This window comes from Panthera pardus, unplaced genomic scaffold (assembly GCF_024362965.1).
Source record: "Panthera pardus isolate Hobbes unplaced genomic scaffold, ASM2436296v1 HiC_scaffold_1, whole genome shotgun sequence".
Classification (NCBI taxonomy): Eukaryota; Metazoa; Chordata; class Mammalia; order Carnivora; family Felidae; genus Panthera; species Panthera pardus.
Genome location: NW_026526654.1, coordinates 24,975,269 through 24,997,110, shown reverse-complemented (window position 1 = coordinate 24,997,110; position 21,842 = coordinate 24,975,269). Strand labels below are relative to the sequence as shown.

At 39.7% G+C, this 21,842-nt stretch overlaps 2 protein-coding genes across 4 annotated transcripts in view; one reads left to right on the top strand and one right to left on the bottom strand.

Moving 5' to 3' along the window:
* Positions 1-745: 745 nt before the first annotated feature.
* TGDS (TDP-glucose 4,6-dehydratase) lies at positions 746-17,298 on the bottom strand. The gene is given in 13 exon segments (XM_019444081.2): positions 746-1,013; positions 1,015-1,070; positions 2,320-2,417; positions 2,847-2,905; positions 4,516-4,681; positions 5,315-5,358; positions 6,571-6,630; positions 7,682-7,780; positions 9,030-9,172; positions 11,543-11,633; positions 13,511-13,579; positions 14,808-14,874; positions 17,071-17,298. Coding segments are annotated over 13 exon segments (1,068 nt in total). The 5' UTR covers positions 17,157-17,298; the 3' UTR covers positions 746-983.
* Positions 17,299-20,688: 3,390 nt separating this feature from the next.
* Positions 20,689-21,842, top strand: part of GPR180 (G protein-coupled receptor 180) — a 40,025-nt gene continuing 38,871 nt past the window's right edge. For all 3 annotated transcript variants that reach the window (XR_002078620.2, XR_002078621.2, XM_019444080.2), the window contains exon 1: positions 20,689-20,925. Coding sequence is in view for 1 of the 3 variants with exons in the window: in XM_019444080.2 (XP_019299625.1) it covers positions 20,781-20,925 (145 nt within the window). In the remaining 2 variants the exon portion in view is untranslated. The remainder of the gene's footprint in view (positions 20,926-21,842) is intronic.

The following is a 21,842-nucleotide window of genomic DNA, read 5'->3' as shown; positions in this document are numbered from 1 at the left end:
TTCGAGGCCCTTACTCCACCCTTAACCCCTCTTACTTTTAACCACCTGTGAGTGAATGACCTAGCTTTCCACTTCACGGAGGAAAGAAGTCATCACACATGCATGGAAGCCAGAAAGCTGGGCACAACCTTGAACTCCTCACCCTTTCTCAATGCAATATCCAGTCAGCTGCTTTTTCAAGCCATCTTAAAGTCTTTAGGAGAGAGAGGAATTAAAAAGTATTTAATCAAGATGTTTAAAAATTTTTTCTACAGCAAAATAAAAACATACCTTAGTAAAAATAAAGCCCACATTCTACATTAAATTACGTTTACAATATTGATACTTTTATAAATAAAATCATTTTAAATGGCAAATACATGATAAAAATCTCTCATATGAGATTACTCATATATAGTCCAACAACTGATTTTGAAAAATGTAAAAACTACATCCTTCTTTTAAAAAACATTTAACTTAATTTTACAAAATTATCTAAAGTTAAAAAGTGCTAGATATGATTCCCATTGTTCCACTTTTAAAGCAATTATAGCATATCAGACCTTTAATAAAAAAGATGAATGAGGACAGACAGCTCATCCTATGTTGCCTAAAAATGGAAACTTGAGAGACTTTGTAGGCAGTGGGGAAGGTTGGGCAACTGAGTTCAGGGCCCGCGAAGGCTGTCGTCAGCGCAGAACTGGGCTCGGTCCTTGTTCTCAGAACCATGAGATTCCATTTTCCTGGCCCCTTCCTACGAAAGGTCTTTCTAGGCCTTCTGGTGCCTAACTTTCAGGAGAAAGGCTTTTGGAAAGAATCTTGAAATTTAAATCCTATGCCAGCACCAAACCTATTCTAAAGATTGAGGTGTTTTTGCATTTGAATTTTATGCAAAAAAGTCATGAATCTAATTCCAAAAGAAAAGAGGACACCATTTGGTCACTTGGTTTCCCATGGCTTGTGGAGGTAGGATAATTTTCTTCTTTCTCTGAAAACTGTCTTGACTATACAAATGGTGGTTGTACTGGAAAGGGTTTCCAATGCCTTTTCTGCATTCTTCCAGTTGTGAAAATTCTCTCTGTACCAGTCAACTGAGAGGAAAAAAACCAAAGGACAAAAAATAAAAAACAAAACACTAAACACCAGTTAACCAGCATTTACTGAGTTCCTGCTAAGTCAGAAAAATCTTACCCATCAGCCACTCAGCTGACTGTACTTAGATTCTTAATTTAAGTAAGAATCAGTCTTGCCCAAAGGATGCCTAATGAAAACAGCTTGATTTTGAACCAACCAAGGTCATTAATCACAAGATGTTTCAGTACCCGAAAACTTAGATTTAAAAGACAGTTATCGTTTGTTTGTTTGTTTTTAATTTCAAAAGTCATTCAATACTGAATGTGCTGGTATAAGTGTTGAAGAAATTCTGACTTTAAGAAATTGAGGGAGAAGGAGAGATACGTCATTTGCACTGGTTTTAAAGCTATAGGACAAGTAATTTTTTTGTTCAAGTAAATGTAGCAATACAGCATTCCAGGCACAATGAGAAGGTGTGATTTTTCTTCTGTTAATATGTAAAGTCATTTTATATTGTTATATTATCAGGAAAGTTTTTCTTAGTTAAAAAAAATGATAAATTATCTTTGAATTTGCTTTCAAAAATTCAACACAAGTATTCTCTATGTCAAGCTCTGAATGAAGACTTTTTTTTCTACATGTGAGTTTATCTTTTCTCATGAATACATTTTTAAACCGAACTTTAACATATATATATATATATACAGATTCTATACACTTATTTTAATGGACATTTCTTCACACAACTAAATTTTGTTTGTTTCAATGTAAAAAGGCTTCAGACACTCAAAGACTGCAACTGTCCAGATGTCATCAAATCTAAGATGCCACTGAGGTTAAAATTGAGGTTAAAATGGACCTGTAAACGTTATTTTACATGTTACCAAGAAAAGAAAGAAAGAAAGAAAGAAAGAAAGAAAGAAAGAAAGAAAGAAAGAAAGATGCAATAATAATAAGACATTCGTGACTTTAAACCACATACCTTTAAAGGATGTGAAAAAAGTGACAAATTTGCACCTGAGAATCAATGAAACAGGTTTCTAACAAACACTGATGAGACACAGAAGACTCATCAGAAGTCAGTCTATGAAATTCAAGATGCTTAGGAAATAGATTACTATGGCTGGAAACATACTAAATGTAACACTTTGAAAAGTGGAAAGGATTCATCACAACATTCTACTGAATTTAGAGTGTTCTAAAAATAAATTACTTTTCCTTTAAATTTTTCTGAATCTCCCCCAAAAGGATCAATTCATAACGTACTTGTCTTTTTTATTCCTTCTTTCCAAGGCACTTTGGGTCTCCATCCTAAACCATGTATTTTTTCTGACTTCATTGGATATCTCATGTCATTGGTAGGTCTTAGAAAACAAAACAGATTTAAAATGACATTGTGGATATATATTTACAAATGTAAATAATGTGTGTCTATGAATCCTTACCATAATTCACATTTTTCCTTAAAAAAATTCTCCCTGAATTTATTATAGGAAATTTGTAAAATAAAGTACATGTTAAAAAAAAAAACATCTATAATCCCAGATGCCGAACCCTCTCCGTGGCTTATCCTTTTCTGATTTCAGCCACGATCTGGGTTTGAATGCAGCCCATACCTATATGTTTGATGAATGAATAAATAAATACACATAAACTTATTAGGGCTCCTATGTTCTTATAGCAGAAAATTAAAGAGAGATAATGGTAGTTTCTGATTAAGTGAACATATCTTAGAATTTTATAAGTATCTAAGATTTCACAACTTTTCCCCAATGTTTTAGCTTATTACTCACCTATCATTAACATAATCCACCCAGTTTTCCATTTCAGACTCTGAATTGGTCTCTTTGATCTGTGAAAATGGATTGTGTCGAATTACAAAATAAGACCAGAGAATAACAAAAGTATTACATAGCTGATTTAAAAGACTAGAGGAACAACCGCTTCAAAGTGGGGGAGACAGCTAAAATGAACAGCATTTTAGTACACTTCCTATATTTTATAACCCAAATTCCATCTGAAGCTCAGCAAAAATACACATTGCATAAACTATGGGAAAAAAATTAACTTTTTTGACTTTTGGTTATTACTCAGTGTGATACTGTGATTTATAATAAGAAATATATATTTGGTTTTTATCCCTGTTCCTAAAACCCTTGGAATTTCCTAAGTGATGAGAGATAAAGGTGTCTTTTGCTGTTCATAACAAGCCCCCTTTTTTTTTTTTAAAATTTTTTTTTTAATGTTTATTTATTTATTTTTGAGACAGAGAGAGACAGAGCATGAACGGGGTTGGGTCAGAGAGAGAGGGAGACACAGAATCGGAAGCAGGCTCCAGGCTCTGAGCTGTCAGCACAGAGCCTGACACGGGGCTCGAACTCACGGACCGTAAGATCATGACCTGAGCCGAAGTCCGACGCTCAACCGACTGAGCCACCCAGGCGCCCCAAGCCCCTTTTAAGCACACCAGAGTTTATGTTAATGAGTGAATTTTGGAAAGGCCCGAAGGAGGGGGCTGGTTGCCAACGGAACCAACCACATGTTCAGAGCGCTGGAGATTGAGTTACTCTCCAGTGGTCAATGATTTCACCAATCATGCCCACTTAATGAAGCCTCCATAAAAAACCTAAAGGATGGGGTTTGGAGAACATGTGGGCTGCTGAAAACATGGAGGTGCTGGGAGGGTAGTGTGCCCAGAGAACATGGTCAATCCACAATCTTTCCTCCTCCTTGGCCCCAGGCTGCTCCTCCATCTGACTATTCCAGAGTCACACCCAGTGTGAGAAGCCAGCCATCTAGAAAGTAAACTGTTTTCCTGAACTCTGTGAGTCACTCTAGCAAAGTACCTCTGATTTATAGCCAGTTGGTCAGAAGCACAGGCGACAACCAGGTTTTGTGACTGGCATCTGAAGCAGGGGATAGTCTTGTAGGACTGAGCCCTTACTTAACCTATGGCATCTGAAGCTATTTCCAGACAGATAATGTCAGAACTGAGTTAAATTATAGGCTACCCAGCTTGTGTCTGAGCACTGCTTTGTGTGGAAGGCCCACATGGTTGGAGTCCAGAGTATTCTGAGAGTGGTATAAAGGAAGAGTTTCTATACACTGAATCCTTGAGATCTATATTGATGTGCATTAATATGTACCTACACTCATAACTACAATTATTTATATATCACTGATTCTTAAGACTAGCACATACAAGTTTATATTGCTGATATTGAGATATTTGTTATGAGTATCTACATTTAATGTGTTAGGATTTTTATTTTCCTGAAAAGCTGTTATAAATGAGTGATATAATTTCAAATAATGACATATCTGCACGTACATTTCATTGTTTTACACGTTTACTTTCCAACTGAGTAAACTGTAAACTGTTGATTTTGACTACCTTAGTGATTACTACCACTAATTTAGTGACAATTTTGAAAACACGACCTTTCTGCAATATATACATACCAGTTGTATTAGTTCTTTGGCAAGCTGGAGAACTGACATTTCAAAATTGGTTCCGATGTTATAAATTTCACCTGGTTTCCCCTTCTTGAGGACAGTGAGAAATGCTTCTACTACATCGGTAGCATAAAGGAAATTTCTCGTTTGAAGCCCTGATCCATGAATGCAGCTAAAAAGATGAAATGAAAGGGAATCACAATGTATAAAAATGTAAGCTCTCCCAAACCAAGGTACCACAATGACTGTGTACATTCTAGAGCAGCCAATTGCCATGAGATCCTAGAAATCTTTTACTGAAAACACAAAGTCTCAAGACTTTTCTAAATTTTATCATAATTTGTAAATGATCTCCAAACCTCCTTCAGCACTCAGCAGGAAAGTGGCAAGCATCTAAATGACCCCTGAGAAATAAGTTATTCATCAATTTTCTGCCTTAAATTAATTTTGAAGAAATCCATATAGCTCTGTGAATTAAGTAATTCCTCTGAAAAAGTAAAATTATATAAAGATAGATGTCAAATTTTAATGCTAAAATTCAAAGTTCTAGGATACATTATTTAAGAACTGAAGTTATAAAAAAAAGGTTGCAATGATGTTAGTAAGTAAATTACAAAGATGGATAACAGATGGTAATTATTTATAAATCTGTCACATCGATTGTAGAAGGAATTTGTAAATTTGTTGAAACATTCAATCCTACGGCCTTCAACTCTTAAGACTTTGTGATTTTCAAGACTGCTGTCACTGAATACTATCCATGTACCAGAAAAACATATGGGTACAAAGGTAAATGATAACATACCATTTCCTGTTGTGTTGTAGTAAAGATATAAATTTTGGAATAACCTAAAAGAATATTTAAATATTGTTTCAGACATTGGAAATTCACTGATCCATATGAATCTAACTCATCATATGATTAAAAGATGATTATTAAGAATTATACATAGGGATAAATTCTAATTTTTCTTACCAGTTCAAGAAGAAACCTATGATAATATTGACAAGTGAAAGAACTCTAAGATAGCTTCCTATTGCACAAAGATAAGTTATCTGCTAGACGAATATAAAGACAAAATGACACATAGTGTAAAAATTCAGAAGTCTTCATGAACAGTTCGCTGTCATCACAAAAGTTCACCTCGGATTTCATTAAGGGCAGGAATCCGATCTTACTCATTGCTTTGCATCAGCACCTACACTCAGCGCTTGTGAAATTAATAAAAAGTAAATCCCAGTGACACTGAATTCAAAGAAAATTTATGTTAAACGGGGCGAGCTATATTATTAAATTAACAATGCACTTCTGAAAGATACACCCCAAATTAAGCAAAGTAGATATTAAGACCAGCAGATCATGACACGGCCGGCCCCTTTCTTTGGGCTAAGAGATCAATGCAACCAGCTGGAAAGTGGAAAACCCTATCTCCAAATTTAAGCAGAAGAAAGCAATGGTTACTTAAAATTGGGCTTAATGATACAGAACCAACTGCACTGGTGTCTTCAGCCTCTTAACTACATTTCTTTATTCAGTACTTGTACTACTTTCTGGAAGATGTTCAGGCCAGCCAACAATAAAGAAGATCTGGGGAACGATTAGCCACCTGATGGAGAGACAAATTTCTGTACCAGCTTCCCACATTATGCTCTGACTAGCTCTGAAATTTCTAGACTGCAAACCAGGAAGGAGTCTTCAGCAGCCAGAACAGGAGCAATGGCAGTACTCTATGGTGCTTCCGAATCCTGCCAAGTACAAGGCATTTTCAGAAGATCATCTCTCTGGATCCTTCAAAGTCCCTTCTGAGCATTTTCATTATCCGTCAATTTAAAAACCACGCTCCAAGGGCCTAAGGTCACACCAGCTGCCGTCAGGTTGAGACTTGAACTCAGGTCTCCAGACTCTAAACCTGATGAGATTTGCCTTTGGCCTATACAGCATTTATAATTATGTACAATTACAGCAGAAATTATTCTGGACAAATACTGAAGAGAGATTATTTTAAATGATGAGAAGCTACGATCACTAAAGCACACTATGGATTCAGGAATAAAATGTACCTTTTCTGGATATTGATGTGGTCCGTAAACATTACTGCTTCGTGTGATGACAGCTGGAAACTTAAAGAGTTATCGACATTAATGCAATAAGAGGTCCAACTGTAATAATTATCTAAAGACAAACAGTTCTAAAATTTGGGCACTTGCAGCTAAGTAACCCCACACATCTTAAGGACAGAAGTGAAGGGACAGTTTTCTAATGTAAGGTTCTTGAAAAGACAGGAGAGGATGGGAGTCAGAGAAAGGCAGAGGTTCCCAAAAGGAAGAAGAGGAATATCTACTTGGACAAGTGCAGGATGAAGAGAGATAGGGCCAGGTTTGTTAGGTTTGACAGCAGAAAAATTACAGAAATTTCTACCTGATGATTTCAGAGACTCTATCTTGGACCTCAGGTTTGGTTAGATGTGAAACTGCAAGTTGTCTTTCTCTGAGGCACCAACCCTTACAAATAAAAGGAGCTACCACAAATGGGAAAAGGGCCAAAGTTATGGAACACAAAAGGCAAGGGAATGTCAACTCCCATTCGCGAGGAGCCAAGAGAGGTGAATCATGCAGAAAGGAGCATGCGGTAGGTCATGGAACCTGCCCTCCCTCTGTCTTCTTTCACCCGGAGGATTCTGGGAATCAGGATATTCCAACCAGGTTTTCCCTACAGCTCTAATTCTCTATATATCACTGAAGTAAGAAAAAATGTATACAAATTATTGCTTTATTATTTTTTTAATTTTTGTTTATTTTAGAGAGAGAGTGCAGGAGAGGGGCAGAGGGAGAGAGAGAAGAGAGAATCCCAAGCAGGCTCCACACTCAGCAGGTAGCCGAACACAGGGCTCTATCCCATGACCGTGAGATCATGACCTGAGCTGAAACCAAGAGTTAGATGTTTAACTGACTGAGCCACCCACAAATTATTCCTTTAAATGATGAACTGAACAAGAAGTAGGTCCTACTTTGTCCACACAATATAGGAAATAAGTATTTTAAACTCCTTAGTATATAAACTGCTCAATCTAGGTCTTTAACTCTAAAAATGGAATGTTGCTAATCTAACTTGGAGTTTTAACACCTAAGTCCAAAGAAAAATTATTCAAGAGTTTCTGAAATCAGTTCTTACTTTATATCGTTCCCAGTAAGACTGTACAAAACACTCAGCAGCTGCTTTAGATGATGCATACGGATTTGTAGGTTGTTTGGGTGAAGATTCGTCAAATTCCTAATTTTAAAAAGATGCATTTAATAAATATGTATTATGCATAGTTTCTAAGTAGAAAAATCAGAAAACATATCACAAACCTTAAATATTAATTACTACATTTTAAAAAACATTTACTGGACCCCAACTACTTGCCTGGCATTTTTCCTAAGCGTTTTTTATATGGTAGCATTCACAGTAACCCTGTAAGGCAGGCAGAGAGAACAAGTGCAAAGGCCCTGAGACAGAGTGCATCCAAAGGTACCACAAGGAGGTTAGTGTGAGGGAAGAGAAATGGGAGTTGAGGCCAGAGAGCTAGAGGGAGGCCAGAACCTGTGGAACCCTGAAGGTCACTGAAACAACGTGAACAGGTTTTGAGCAGAGTAATCCCATCATCTGACTTATATTCTAAAAATTGTTCTGGCTCCTGTGTCAGACCTGATGTAGGATAACAGGGCACAAGAAGAAAAAAGGGTTCCTTCATAAAGATTGCAAAGAGAATTGAAAATGCTTCTCACGGGTGGGACTGGATATTGAGGAGAAGTGGTCAGGGTCTGCTTTTTTATTACAAGTTTTTTTCAAACTGCTTGATTTTTTTTTCACTTATGTGTTTTCATAAAAACGTAACACAGAATGAGGTCACTGCAAACACTGACTGTGAAAAATATAGATGAGAATGGAGCCATCTTTTGCATAGGAAGCATAATATGTACAAGTGATTTAAAAAGGAGAACAGATTCCAGCTGCTACGATAATTTCACATGCACCCCTTGACATTCCGATGCGCTATCCTGAATGGAAGAGAAGGAGAGTGGGCGGTATGCTCTGCTTGGCCCGTGGGAATGACATTCATCATGTCTGGACTGGGACAGAAAGGCGGGACGTGCTGTTCTCTGGCAAAAATACTGTCAGTCAAATTACATATAAATATGTACCGAGACTAGATGGTTGTTGCCATTTGGGCTGGTATTATTTGATTTGAAGAGAGGACACAAAGAAATGATAGTTTGGAGACTCCTATAAGTGTGCATAATGAGAGGATGAAAAAGCCCAGGGTAGGTTTTACTTCTTTTAATTTTTAATTTTCATTTAATTTTATTTTTAAGTAATTGTTTCACCCAACACAGGGCTCAAACTCACCACCTCAAAATCAGGAGTCGCACACTCCACAGACTCGGCCAGCCAGGCGCCCCCAGAGTAAGTTTTAATAAGACACATTTGTTTCATGGTTCATGGTAAATGGGTGAAACATATACTTTTCTAAGCTTACCTTATCAAGACTGCCTCCATACACTTCATCTGTGCTAACGTAAATAAATTTCTCCACTCTGGCTTCATGAGCAGCACTTACCAAAACATGAGTGCCATAGACATTAACATATGTAAACTCAAAGGCACGTACAAATGAAAGATCTAAAAAAAAGAGAGAGAAAAAGCTAGAACAATGCCACCCAGGGGACAAAACAAACACCAAACGGTAGACTCAGGTTTAAGGAAAGTTCTACTCACTTCTCTTCATTCACTACAACTGTAATAGTTTAAAAAAATAACAAAAACACATTGCTACTTACTATTGCTTTAAGCCGAAATTATAAAGTACATGTGAATTCTTAGAACCTAGAAAACTATCAGTGCTAAATTTGCAGGAAACAGTTTTATTCTATTACTTTTTATGTTTGTTTATTCTGTCTTTCTCAAGAGGGTGCGCATGCGCACTCGCATGAGAGAATGTGTGTGGGAGGAACAAAGAGAGAGGGAGAGAGAATCCCAAGCAGGTCAGCACTGTCAGCACAGAGTCTGATGTGGGGCTCGATCTCACAAACCATGAGATCATGACCTGAGCTGAAAGCAAGCAGAAAGCTTAACCGACTGAGCCACCCAGGTGCCCCAGGAAACACTTCTATTCTAAAAAAAAAAAAAAAAAAAAGACATCTAAATTTAAAATTGTTCTTAAATTTGAAACTTGAAACATCTAGTTTCTACTAATAGAGGGCTAGGCTTTTCAGATCAACCTGCTATTGCTGAAAGAACAATAAATGCTAGATAAATTATTTTTGAAAATAAATTTACTTTGAAGAATAGATTCTCTATAACCTGGGAATGAGGGAAACTTTACTAAATATGGCTCACAATCCAGACGTAAAAAAAAAAAAAACTGCTAACTGTGACTACATAAAAGCTCTTACACAGAAAAAAAACAACCAGAAATCTATAAAGTAAAAATACAAATAAATGACAAACTGGGGAAAATACTTAAACTTTTCAGAAACAAAGGGCTAGTATATTCAATTTATAAAGAAGTTATAAGAAAATAAAAAGGAATAACCCTATTGTAAATGGATAGGAGACATGAACAAATAGTTTAGATAAGAAATACAGAGGTCGTTAAGCTTAAGATGCTCACCCTCAATTATAATAATGAAAATCCAAAATGAAAACTGATAGATACCACTTCTTACCTACCAGATTGGCAAAAATTTGACAATAACTTCTGTTGGTGAAGCTATAGGGGAAAGATACTTCATGCATTAGGAATAAGAATGCAAAGTGTTTTCAACCCCTAAGGAAGGAAACTTCCCAATATCTAGGCAAACTGCATATGATTTTACCCCCTCAATCCTGGTTATTAGGCTTAACTGTGTTCCCCCCAAATTCATGTTGGAGCCCTAACCCCAAGTACCTCATGGTGTGACTATATTTGGAGACAGGGCCTTTAAAGAGGTAATTAAACACAACATCATTCAGGTAAGCCCTAGTCCAACATGACTGGTGTCCTTAAAAGACGAAATTCTGACACACAAAAAAACACTAGGGAAAACCAGGTGAGGACACAGTGAGAATGTGGCCATCCTCAAGCCAAGGACAGAAGCCTGAGAAGAAACCAACCCTGCTGGCACCTTAACCTTGGACTTCAGCCTCCAGAACTGTGAGGAATAGAATTCTGATGTTCAAGCCCCCCAGCCTGTGGTATTGTGTCATGGGGGCCCTAGCAAACTAATCCACTCTCAATTCTTGCTTCTAGGAATCTCTACCCAACATCAATCGACAAACATACAAAAGGACACTACACAAGGACACAGGCACAAAGCCATCCATTGCAGTGCCATTTAAATAGCAATGTGTAGGAAATAAACCCAACTGGGGTACATATGTGCGATGGAGTGTATGAAAATAAAAAGGAATGAGGAATATCTCTATATCCTGTTTAGAATAATCTCCTAGATATACTGTAGAGAAAACCAAGGGAAATGATAATTTTAAAATCAGGTAATAAGGCAGAGTACTACTACTAATGAGAATTTAGCAACATTCTATCTTTTGTTTAGGTGATGGCTACATGGGTATTCACGTTATCATTATTCATTTCGCTTTACTTCTAAATTCTTCTGAATGTATGGTATGTTTCAAATTATGAGATGTTAGACAATTAGAAGAGATCTCAGATGCACATAACAGTATAGATAATGATAATATGTTCAACCGTGTATCTACCACCCAGCTTTTAAGAAACAACATAAAAAATGCAGTTGAAGGCCCATCTCCCCAGAAGTAATCACTATATTGAATTTGGTTAAACTCAAAGTTTTAAGATAACATTCAAGGTTATACTTCAACCTACATTATTAAAATTGTCCTATTCTCCTGGGGGAGCATGGTATGTGCTCTTTCAAAGACATATATATTAAGTACCTACTTATTCAACCTCAATGGTGGACTTTGATTTGGGCTAGTCACTGGGAAAAAAATCTTCCCATCAGAATTGTAACATAAAACAATGCTTACCTACATGTGTTTGCGCAGCAAAATGTAGCACTATATCTATTTTCTCTGTTTCAAAAAGCAGTTTCACAAAGTGAGAATTACATATGTCACCCTATATAAAAAGCAAACATGAAAAAACTAAGTTTCATTGAGCACTGTCATTCGTAATAACCATTTTACTACATGAACCAAAACAATGATAAGAAAATAGAGAATAGAGAGAATAGAGAATATCTTGAAAATTCAACCAAAGGCTCAAGTAAGTATAGTAATGATGTATTTCTCCAGCATCCTAGGATATAAGATATTCAGTTCAAGGTGCTTTCTTGTAAATAAGTTTCTAAAACAATATTTTATTGAGCACCAACTACTACTAAAAACTGTGTTGGCTTTTTCCCGTAACATTCCTGCCAACCTAAGGTCACTATGTTAACAGGAAACTTTTTAAACATATTTTTTTTAAGTTTGAGGTAACCATTATTGAAATATGTTTAAAGTATGACAACCAGATGACATTTTGAAAAATGTATTTTACCACAACTAAGTGAACTGTGAATATTTTTTTAAGTTTATTTATTTTGAGAGAGACAGAGACAGAGTGAGTGGGGAGGGGCAGAGAGAGAGGGAGACAGAGAATCTCAAGCAGTCTCCAGGCTCTGAGCTGTCAGTGAAGAGCCCGACCCAGGGTTCAAACTCACAAAAATGATATCATGGCCTGAGCTGAAACCAAGAGTCGGACACTTCACCAACTGAGCCACCCAGGTGCCTCATTATGAGTACTTTTGATGTTGTGTGTATATTTAATTCTTCTAAAAATATGTATTCTCAACAATTCTTTAATGACTGAAATACTTTCATATAGAAGAACAGAATTATAAAATGTTTGCTCAGTATATTCTTTATGATTTGTGGTTAAAAAGAGACTTTGTAGGGGCGCCTGGGTGGCTCAGTTGGTTGAGCATCCAACTTTTGATTTTGGCTCAGGTCATAGTCCTAGGGTCACAGGATCGAGCCCTGCCCTGGGCTCCACACTGAGCATGGATTCTGCTTAGGATTCTCTCTACCCCCCTTCCCCTCTCCCCTGCTCACACATGTTCTTTCTCTCTCTCTCTCAAATAAATAAAAATGAAGAAAAATTTTTTTTAATTTTTAAACTTTTTTTTAAATTTACTTTTGAGAGAGAGAGAGAGAGAGAGAGAGAGAGAGAGAGTGTAAGTGGGGGAGGGGCAGAGAGAAAGGGAGACACAGAATCTGAAGCAGGCTCCGGGCTCCAAGTTGTCAGCAGAGCCTGACACGGGACTTGAATTCACAAACCTTGAGATCATGACCTGAACCGAAGTCAGATGATTAACCAACTGAGCCACCCAGGTGTCCCCCCAAAATTTTTTAAATAAAAATTTTTTAAAAGAATTTATACAATATCTCTTTAAAAAAAAAAAAACAACAACCCCCCACACACAAATCATGAGTTAAATAGTTTCATCTGACATTAAAATTTCCCTTTGCAAGTCAATGACCTGACTCTCTGGTTTATACTTTAGACTCGTCTAAGGGTGGCCAGTAAGAATCAGCCTTCCAGACCCAGTTAATCCACCTTCTTAAGAGAAGACTATCCCAGGGGCTACATGGTGGGCTTTTTGACTATTGCCTGGCCTGAGTAATATTCCCCTTTACGCCAATCTCTTTAAATCCCAGCAAGGCCTTATCAAGAAGGCTGGTAAGGACCTAAAAAATAACAAACCATTTAAGTTCAATCAGCTAGCTACCCATAGATCTGCCGACGTGCCCAATGTCACATGCTGCTTTATATGTGGTATCGATTTAAAAGTAGTCTCTGTAGCATGTTGTACTTCTAGAAATTAAAAGGTCTTTAAGAAGCATACTTTCCATGCCTACATTACACAAGTTTGCAAAGTAGAAAGACAGAATGTCTGAATGGCTAAAGAGGCACAGTATAATAATTATATAATTATAAGAAAACTCTCATACCTGTATAAATTTGTAGTTTTGTTTGTTAGAAATGGTTTCAAGATTCTTCAAGCTTGCACAGTAATCCAGCTTAAAATAAGTAAGTGAGGAATGGGAGAGAAACAACAGAAAAAGTGATAATAGCTTTTCCTATAAGATATCAATTTATTTTAAAGACTATAGATGTTCTACTTGTAATACAAGAACATGTCTTCTTAAAGTGTTTGCTCTTTGTGTTTTTAGAAGTCTCTGATATGTTAAAAAAAGTATTTTAAAAAGTGTAATTCTGTTACCTTTTTAAAATTCAAAAAAATTATTGTAGAAACCCCTCCTTTAAAAAATTTTCCTGCCCACACGTGCCTCCAACCATCAGAAAAGCTTACCATTTCTTACTGCAAAGAAATTAGTAATTGAAAACAATGACACCTGTGTTATGCATATTATGACTGATCACACTGTTTTCTGAGTTAACTGTTAGTAAATCAGTGTACAGATGGGGAAAAAATTACTGTCCATGATAGTAAGGTAGGCAAAAATTGATAAGCCCCACATATTATTCTTTGTCTATGGATTTTTAGTATTATGTTTTATGACATTAAGGTAACTATCTGCATCTTGTGTTTAAAATAAAAATTCCAGTGATTACGAATCATGGCTTTTGGACTCTCCAAGGAGACTTCAATTATTACTGAAAAATTCTCAAAACTGAATTAACTTTAAGAAATAAATATGTAATTTTCCAGGAGGTGGCAGCTACAAAATCAAATAAAACAATGATAAAATCAAATAAACAGAGTATCCCAACTCCAAAAAAAGTTAATAATCACAAGATTACACTACATATTAAATTTAGGGTTGAAGGGGTGCCTGGGTGGCTCGGTTGGTTAAGCGTCTGACTTCAGCTCAGGTCATGATCTCACACTCCGTGAGTTCGAGCCCCATGTCGGGCTTTGTGCTGACAGCTCAGAGCCTGGAGCCTGCTTCAGATTCTGTGTCTCCCTCTCTCTCTGACCCTCCCCCGTTCATGCCCTGTTTCTCTCTGTCTCAAAAACAAATAAATGTTAAAAAAAAATTAAAAATAAATAAATAAATAAATAAATTTAGGGTTTAAGATTTTCTTTTGGTAAAAATACTGCACTTAATACCTTTATTTTATAGTTTAAATGGACTAAGATTAAATACAGCATGATCACATGACTATGTAGGCCCCCTAAGTTGCTAAAATGACTAAATAAAAAACTAAAATATCAGCATAAGATTTTAATATTTAAAAAAGTACATCAATGTCAGTGCATGAAACTCATTTTATAAAACTCACCTTGTCTAGATTTATGATCATATAGTTCGGATAATCTTGTACTAAAGAGACAATCACATGTGATGCGCTGTAAGAAAAAAGTATATTTTGTTAGAAAACTTAACCTTTTCCCTAAACTAAACATTTCCTAAACATTACCCTAAGCTGTCAAGTATTAGGAAACTATTCAAAGATACCTTTTCAGTTTCTGCAAAATAACAGAAATAACATAGCTATACTGAATACATACTCCCCTCCACTTTTCACTAACTTTCTCAACAGTATCATCAATAATCAGCATCAATATATGGATATGCCTTTGCACTGTGGGGAAAAGAGAATTTACTGGTCCTGGGTATAAGAAAATATTAGTTTAACCAAATGATTTTGTCCATTTGTGCTTTGCGTGTGGGAGTAAAGCAGGGTGATAAATACAATGGGTGGTGGTCAGTACAGATAGACTGAAACTATCACGTACCTTTTAAGGGACTTTAGGTATAACTATGCAAAAATTAAGTTAGTATGAGCATAGGAATTGTCTATGTTCACAGCACCCCTACTACAATTTCTATCTCTTGGTATAAGAATTTAGTGGTGTAAACCAGCATCCTCAGAATAACATGGGTTTCCAAGGCTAATAATGGCTGAGGCCATCCTGAATTGGATAGCCATAGTGGCTCCTGGCTTCAGAGGACCTTGAAGTGGAACCGGAGGCATCTCAGTGAGATAATTCACCAGGTTTTTTCATACACACTAAAATACTGGGCCCCCAGGAACAAGGGCAGCCCTTGACCAAATTATGAACTCAGACTTTTGTACCTGACGGCCCTTTCACAGCATTTTCTAGGACTTGCCCTTCCAGGACCAGCACTCTCACACAAGTTCCACCCTTTTATGCTCCTCTTCTCATTAAGTAACCCCTGACTGTCTGGTACCCTCCTCCAAATCACAGTCAGATTAGAAGAGCTTATTTAAGGTGCTAATGGGGGAGGTTATTCCCATGTTTCTCTTCTTCCACTAGACACTGGGAGTTTCCTGTTGGTACCTGTGCATTCATCCGTTCAACAACTTTTGAAGACCTTTGTAAAATAAGCCAAGAATTCTTATAAACACTGGTTGAAAACAATAATCTCTGCCCTCATCGGTTTATATTCTAGAGTGGGGATGCAGACAATAAGCAAGTAAACACTAATACGCAATATAATTTCAGGTAGTGATTAGTGCGTTAGTTGAGAAAGGGGCTATTTTAGATAAGATGGCCAGGTAACACCTCTCCCAGGAGGTGATGTCTAAGTAGCCATCCGAATTGAGTGATGCAAGCGGCCTAAGCAAAGAGGAAGTAAGTGCAAAGGCCTCAAGACAGGAGGAACGGGCCTCAGGTGTTTACAGGAACTCCAAAAGAGTAAGTGTGGCAGGCACAGAAAAGCAAAGAGGTAGAATGGCAGATCAGTTTGGAAAAGTAGGGAGTGGACACTTGAATCTTGTAGATATGTTAAAGAGTTTGGATTTTATTCTAAGTTTGACAGGAACCACTAGGGTAAAACTCTATGCACTTATTTACTTAATAAACACTGACTTCTGTGGGAAGAACAGACTTTAGGGGAACAAGAGTGGAAGCAGTACGACCAATTGGGAAGTAACAGTGGTAATCTAGGCAGAAGAAGACAGTAACGTGGACTAGGGTAGGAGGGCGGGGCGGGGGGTGGGGTGGCGGTGTGAGAAGTGTTTGCTTTGAAAGTAGTGAAAGAGGACTCACTGATTGAATATGGGTGTGAGAGGTAAAGAGCCATCACACATCTAGTCCAGGTCAAAGCACTAACAGAGGGGTGTTTGTTAAAGCCCGGTAAATAAATGAATGTGCTACTGTAACCCAAAAATGGTTGCTTGGCGCCTATATGTAGAAGGCCTGTGTACGGAAGGGGTGGGCTGCAGGCTGGGGCAGTCGAGGAAGCTTACTGCAACGTGGGTGCACTCAGAAGAGTGACAGGTGCATCCCAGGCCAGGTAAGAGGACAGACGGTACCACAGCACTTTGGTTTTGGTTGGGAAGCATCTTAAAGAAGTCGGAGTTTCAAAGGAACCAAGACTTTTCAGGCGGAGGCGGGGACGGGGGGCGGGGAGGGGGGGGGTGATGGCAGAAGGTAGGCTGATCCTAGTCATGCGTTAAGACCCTTCCCATTTCAGACCCCCTAAGCTGGTCCCAAGTTGCCAAGAGCAAGTAGAGGTGCAGGAAAAGGTTGGGGTTTCTGGGGAGCCACTACTCGGCCAGCGACGCCGTTACCTACATGAAACCAGCACCCCCGGTCACCAGGAGCCGCTTCGCAAAGCTGCCGGGAGGACCCAAGGGCTCCGCCCTGCCCGCAGCCGACATCTCCCAGCTCAGCAGTGCCTAGCAGCGTAAAGCGCCAGATCTGTACACCGCAGGTAAGTTCCACCGCGACTTTTCGCGACACGTCTCGCTGCCCCGACACGTCAGTGGGGTGGGCAGCAGCAGCTTCCGGAGCTGGGCCGACTTATCCCCGCCCACTGCGGGCTGGGCGGGGCCCGCGGGGGAGCGGGCGGCGCAGCGCTACTGCGCAGGCGCAGCTCTTCTCCGTTCAAACCCACAGGGTTAAACGCAATTGGGGTGGCTGGGAAGATGAGGTCTGGTACGGTTCGTGACAAGTGACACCAGTATGGATCGGGTTTTTACTTAGATACGCAGATGTCGGAGTTATGAATGATTACCTTCTTTTCATTCTTGTACTGCAACGATCTCCACCGACTGTTTACCACCAGTTGAGCTGAGAACAGGAGTTCTCTTCTTGCAAAGTGTGGAAATAGGAGGTTAGAATTGCAAAATGCCTTTTACTTTGTTAATACTTTTACCGACAACGCAGGCTGCTGACCGTCGTGGTAAAGATATTTCCTAGATTCTGCCCTTACACTCCCTCTTTCTCCCTATGCTCCAGCCTGCCTGCCCTTCTCGCTCTTCCTTGAATTTGTCAGGTCTGCTATTTCTCCTGGGCCTCTCCGCAGATGTCTGCCTAGTTTTTACCGATACTTCGTCAGTTTCCCCGCCTGAATGTCACCCTTCTAGAGAGTCCTTCTTTGACCACCCCGAGTAAGATAGCAAGCTCTACCCCAGCCCTGCAGAACCACTTTATCCTTATTTCATTTTCTGCATAGTGGTCATTGATGTCAATTAACTGCTCATTGATATTGCTCCATGAGGTCAAGGGATCCGTTTTGTTTTTTGCCGTAATGCCCAGGCCATGGGACAAGGCCTGGGACAGAATAAATGATCAGTTAATGTTGTTGAATAGATGAATAGATATGTTGGTTGTTTTTTTTTCTTTTTTCATGTAATGTGTTGGCAAAGTCTAAAAAGAATGAGAATACGCAGTATATGTGGAAATGCCATTTGTTACAACTTTTTTCAGGGGCAAAGTGGTAACATATATGAAAAGTTCAAATGTACATACCCTATGATCCCCAAATTCCATGATGTATAATATAGATAATTGCAAATAAACACAAATATGTTCATTGCTATATTGCTTATATGTAGTAGTGAAAAACTGGATACAATCTAATGACATATTAGATCCAGTCTCACCTTTTAAATACCATGGGCTGAAATAAAGACTTTCAAAAGAATGTACGCACATGGAATGAGGACCAAAATATATTGTAGTGGATACTTATTGGTTTTATCTGACCAGACTCTCCTACCCTTTATAATCACCCTAAATTGACCACTCCCCCACCTCAGGAAGGTCACAGGAGCATCGAACTCACACTAGGCCAACTGAAGCATCTTCCTGGGATTTGGAATTGGACTAAGGTTCTAGTATAATCTGGTTACTCTTCTTGAACTCTTGAGGACCTACAAATCTGGGACTAGTTGGTGGCCATTTTCATTCAAATGAAGTGAGGAATCAAAAAAAAAAAAAATCTGTCTTCAGTGAAAGAAAAACAGAGTTGATCACAAAGAGAAGAAAGAGACAGAAAGGGCCTCACAGCATTCATGGCCTATGTTCTGATTTTTTTTCCAGGACCAATTTTATTCCTGTCCTTGGTGTGCAAATACCATGTACGTTTGTAACTACATGTCTAAAAAGATCTACCCTAAACTACTAACAGGGTTACCTTGTTACCATATCAGGCAGGGCAAGGAAAAAATGAGGACTTCCATTTTTACTTCATACACTTTTGGCTGTAAAATTTTTTTCCTAAGTTACATGAATTACTTTTATAATAAAAAAAAGTGCAATTTTTAAAAATCTCATATTAATACCTTTAGTTTATTCCTGGTTGACCAGCAATATAGAAAATGTTGGGTATACTATAGAAAGCATTTCATCAAGTTTTTTTTTTTTTTCTAAATAGTGAGGTCTGTTGTGAGAAGTTGCTTATATGTAATGAAAGCATGTTGTGAAATGAAAATAATTTATATACATTTATTCATGAAATTTTTGAGCTTCTGCTCTCATCAAGACAGATACAGTCTCTGACCAGATGAAGCTTCTTATATAATGGAGGATTTAGAGACATCTAGAGACACTTACAACACAGTGTAGGAAAGTAAGGGATTCTGGTTCCCAGGGTATCTAACACAGACTTAGAGGTTTAGGAAATTTAAAAAAAATTTTTTTTAACATTTATTCATTTTTGAGAGTGAGAGAGACAGAGCATGAGTTGGGGAGGAGCAGAGAGAAAGGGAGACACAATCCAAAACAGGCTCCAGGCTGGGAGCTGTCAGCACAGAGCCTCACATGGGGCTCCAACTCACGGACCGGGAGATCATGACCTGAGCCGAAGTTGGGCACTTAACCGACTGAGCCACCCAGGCGCCCCAAGAAAAGTTTTGTTTGTTTGTTTGTTTGTTTAAGCCAATTGGGAAAGAAGAGTTAAAGTAGAAAATGGAAGGTGATGGAAAGGTTGAGTGGTAGACTAAGCGAAGCCTTCCAGCCATAGGGATCTGCAAGTGCTCCAGGTTTAGAGAGGACAACTTGGAGTGTTCTGGAAACTGACAGTGGCTCCGTAAGGATGGAGACAAAAAATTGAGAGATGGAAATTTGAGAGCCTTGAAAGCTATATTCTAGAGTCTGACTTGTGTACTACAGGCGATCAAAGGCGTTTGAAGGAAAGTGATGCAGTCAGATTGCGTTTCCCACAGCTTTCTATGACTCCAGGGTAGAGATGGGCTGTGTGTAACCAACTGGAGAAAATTAAGGCTGGTGCCAGATCACTTGCCACAGGCCAAGTAAGATGATGTATCCGTGATGGCCTGGATAGAAATGGCAGCGCTGCCTACCATCGCCGCCCAGAAGAGGCACCAAATAGGCATGTGTTTCATTGAGATGATTGGATGTAGGGGTGTAAGCTATACTTCCCAGGTGTCTGATGACATAATTCAAGAAGATAGGGAACCTAGGAGGTTAAAATCGGTTACAGGTGCCAAGAGAATTCATGCGTTAAACTTGGACGAGTACAGTTACGTGTCTTTGAGACATTAAAGCGGAAACGTCCAGCAGGTTGCATAGGCACCTAGAGCTCTGCCGGGGCTTTCCTTTCTTCGCCAGAAACGGTACCATCGCGCGCTTCTCAGTTCTTTCCAATTTCCACACCCTCCACTCCCCCGAAAGCCCTCGGGAGCCACGGAGGCGATCCCACGCATGCGCCGTGGCACCACGCACAGAGACGGAGGGGGATACTTTTTCCGTAACCTGAAGCAACATCCTTCTGAGTCTCCATAAAAAAGGCGGGAACTAGCCAACAGGCTGAGGAGTGATGGGACGCGCGCCTCCGCACGTCCCGCCCATTTCAGCCTCTGATTGGTGGGTGTACTTGGCTCGTGGTGGAGGGACCTGCCACATAGGCTGTCAGTCTCCCGGGGGCGGGTCCGCGACGCCGGTCCTGCTCCCTCCTCCCCCACCCCCGGCTGCCGACGTGGGGAAGGCGGCCGCAGGCTATTAGGGGCCGGGGCGTGGGTCCCGAGCGGGAGGGGGGGATGGGAGGCCTGCGGCTGCTGGCGGTGGCCCTCACCTGCTGCTGGTGGCCGCCGGGCGGCCAGGGTAAGACCCTGCGGGGCAGCTTCAGCAGCGCCGCGGCCCGAGACGCTCAGGGCCAGAGCATCGGCCACTTCGAGTTCTACGGTAGGTGCGGGGGCGGGGAGCGGGATGCAGGCGCGTGGGCCCATCTCGCGGGCCGCGCCTCCCCACCTCGCTTCGGGAGGCCTGGAGCCGGCGGCGGCGACGCGGGGACCTCCCCCCTCTCCCAGCCCACCCGGACTCCCAGCGTCGCTGGCAGCCCTCCCCCGACCGCAGCTGCCGGAATCTTGGGCTGCTCGAATGCCAGCTCTGGTGTTGCTGCTCCCCACTCCCTAGTCTGCACCCTCCCCCAGGAGTGATTGTGTTCTGCGCTTGGAACGCCGCTTCGCCAACCCTCCCCACACGCACGAAAGTACGGAGACTCTAATGCATCTTTCGAGATCCTTCCCTCAAGGAAGCAGGGTTTGCTCACCCCTGACTCAAACTGGTTGTAGACACTGAGGCACTGTACTTAGGCGTTCATCGAAGCCCCAGAACTTAGATTTACTGGGTTTAGTTTTTGTTTTTAAGATCAGTTTGCTCTAACCTCCTTGAAGCAGAGAGGTGTGGGAAACCAAATAAAACACCTGCTAATCTGGTGGTCACAATTGCTAGATCAAATCGCCTAAAGTAGGAGATTGACTCTGGACCAGGAGGCCCGGAATTAACTTGACAGAAATGCTTGTAAGTGGGTCCTGGGAGCTGCATAATTTGTATCCTGTCTGGACCTTCTGAAATGAGAAGTGCATTTGATTCGTACTTTCTGGTCTCCCTCAAAAATCAATAATTCTTGAATGGATGAATTTGCAGTTCATTCTAATTTTTGCTTTATTTGCACTCTCGAAATTTAAGTGATTTTCTTGGTATGTACTCTTGCTACTCTATTTGACTATTACTATATTGCAAATAATTATTTGCCTTGATGAGGTTGGGATCCTTGATTAATGTAGCTTTTAGCATGAAAAGACGCAATGTCAGACTGT